Source organism: Fulmarus glacialis, unplaced genomic scaffold (assembly GCF_000690835.1).
Source record: "Fulmarus glacialis isolate BGI_N327 unplaced genomic scaffold, ASM69083v1 scaffold20406, whole genome shotgun sequence".
Classification (NCBI taxonomy): domain Eukaryota; kingdom Metazoa; phylum Chordata; class Aves; order Procellariiformes; family Procellariidae; genus Fulmarus; species Fulmarus glacialis.
In genome coordinates, this window is record NW_009216463.1 from 1 (window position 1) to 2,316 (window position 2,316).

A 2,316-nucleotide genomic window follows, 5' to 3' on the forward strand; every position below is an offset into this window, starting at 1 on the left:
CAACCTTAATGATTCTATGATTCTAAGCTCTCCCCCACCCACCTCCCCGAGTAGCAACAGCAGGCACAGAAGAGGCAGATACAGAGAGAACAAACCATTGGTCTTTTTTTTTTTTTTGAAAAAGCTAATAATAAATAACAAAAAAAGCGCGCCCCCGGGGGGCCAGCCACAACATGCGGGCCCCCGCCACAAACACGGTGGCTCTCCCCAAGGGCACAGCCATGGGAGCCATGCTGTGCACCATGGGACACGCCGGGTGCTTGCACATCACCCCTGGTTTCTGCCAGTCCCTCCAGCTGCCCAAAACAACAGCCTTGGAGGGGCAGAACCAGGAGCAGGACTAACAAATCTATCTCCCTGGCAAGTAATTTTGGAGGTGCTAGCCTCAGACAGCAGACTCAACAGCAGCAGCCCCATTCAAGAAGTGCTGCCCTGCCGGCCGGGAGATGGGGAACTGGGTCTGGGCCAGCCACCACATCCGCCTGTTCACGAGGTCTGGCACCGAGAGCGAGTGAAACTCCAGCCCGTCACTCCTCCCATTGGCATCCACCTCATCGTAGCCGCCTTCTTGCTGCGCCCGCACATTGGGGTGCAGCCACTTGTAGTAGGTGACTCTCAGCACCAGCCCCAGCAGGTAGCAGGGCAGGGCGGCGGAGACCACCGGGATGAGGTACGAGTGCTCGTCAGAGGGGGACCGGCACCAGAGCCAGGACAGGGCCAGCAGCGTGCTGTCCACCAGGATGAAGCCATGATAGATGATGCTGCGGTACAGCGTCCTCCCCTGCGCCACATTGAACCAGCTGAAGTAGAGGATCACGGCCACCATGGCCCGGTAGAGCTGCTCGGGGCCAGGCGACTCCATGAAGTCCGTGCCCTGCAGGCTGACCCAGAGGAACATGGCCAGCCACACGAGCGGGAAGTGGACAGCCACGCCGTAGGGCCAGAGCAGGGCAAAGAGGGCGACTGTGAGGATGCGGGGGCAGATGAGGAAGAGGTTCCACAGGAAGTAGACGATGGAGGAGCCCAGGCTCAGCTCGTACTTGTCCTGCAAGAAGGAGCGCAGGGACTGGTGGTAGTCCAGTAGAGACCAGGTTACACACAGGAACGCAGTGCAGATCCCCAGTCCTGCAAACACAGTGGTGGAGATGCTGAGGGCATTGAGCGGGGCCCAGCCCAGCTCAAACCTCCCCCTGCCCGGCATTGCTAAAACAAGCTTCCCACCAGCTGGCAAAGCAGCTGCTGCAGAGGGTCAGAGCCTCAGCACCTGTATCCCTCCCCTGGCCTTCCGCCCTCCCTGAGGAGGAGGCTGGTGCCCAGCCTTGCCAGGACATGGGGAAGAAGCGACAGGACCGAGCGTCTCGGCAGAGCCCATCTCCCAGCCAGGGAAGCCCCCAGCCCACACGGGCAGGAGATGAGTGCTGGCTCCACCCAACCAGCGCATGATTGGGCTCCCTGTTTCATTGTAGTGACACTTGCTCCCCACCCCAGGACGGGCATCAAAGCCCCTCCTCGGTGGCCAGCGCTCCACCCTCCGTCCACATCCACAACAGCATCTTCCCACTCCCCAGCAGGCTCCCGATTTCTCTCCTGACCCTCAGACTCCTGAGGCATATAGGGGAATGACCACAGAGATCCCCCAGTTTCAACCCTCCCACCCCAAGCCCAGCATAGTCCATTGGGGTATGTGAGCACAGGACAGGGGTCCACCCTCCTGTGTGTCACATCAAGGGAAGGAGTGACGTGGGAGAATAACACCTCAAGGAAGGACAGACAAACTGTCCTGCTCGGTCCCGCAGCCCCTGGACAGCCCATCTGGTCTGTCCCGTCCAAGCCCACTCTGATCTCAAGCCTGCACCCCCGCAGCCCCCTTCTCCTGGCCCCAAACCCCTCACCCTGGGAGGGCTCTGCCTTGTTTGTCCGCAGGATAACGTAGAGGAGCAGGGTGAGCTGTGGGGTGTTCTCCAGGAAGGTCTCGAAGAGGCGCAGCATGCTGATGTCGTGGGAGAGGAAGGCCATGTGGCTCTGCTCCTCCTCCTCCTCTGCCTTCGCCCAGCACACCTTCCAGCCCACCTTCAGAGCGTGGAGGCACCTGTGTGGGGATCGGGCCAGTGGTGAGGGGCTGCTGGGTGGCAAGGCAGCGCGCCCCTCGGTCCTCACGCTGCCCTGGCAGGACAACTGAAAACGCTCCAATTTATGCTCAATCCGCTCCCTCCCCCTTCCCAAGCCAAGCACCGCAGTGTCCACACGATGCCCAGCCGCTGTGTGAAGTTCAAGCATGAAACCAAGCATCGCCCTCGGCGGAAACAGCCGGACTAT

The 2,316-nt window shown here is 60.7% G+C and overlaps 1 protein-coding gene across 1 annotated transcript; it reads right to left on the minus strand.

Annotated features, from left to right (window-relative positions):
- Nucleotides 1–385: 385 nt before the first annotated feature.
- Nucleotides 386–2,088, minus strand: XKR8 (XK, Kell blood group complex subunit-related family, member 8). The gene is made up of 2 exons (XM_009579328.1): nucleotides 1,893–2,088; nucleotides 386–1,125 (listed from the first exon to the last, which is right to left on the minus strand). Exons 1-2 carry the CDS (start codon nucleotides 2,014–2,016, stop codon nucleotides 386–388), a joined length of 864 nt encoding a protein of 287 aa, XP_009577623.1. The 5' UTR covers nucleotides 2,017–2,088.
- Nucleotides 2,089–2,316: the final 228 nt, after the last annotated feature.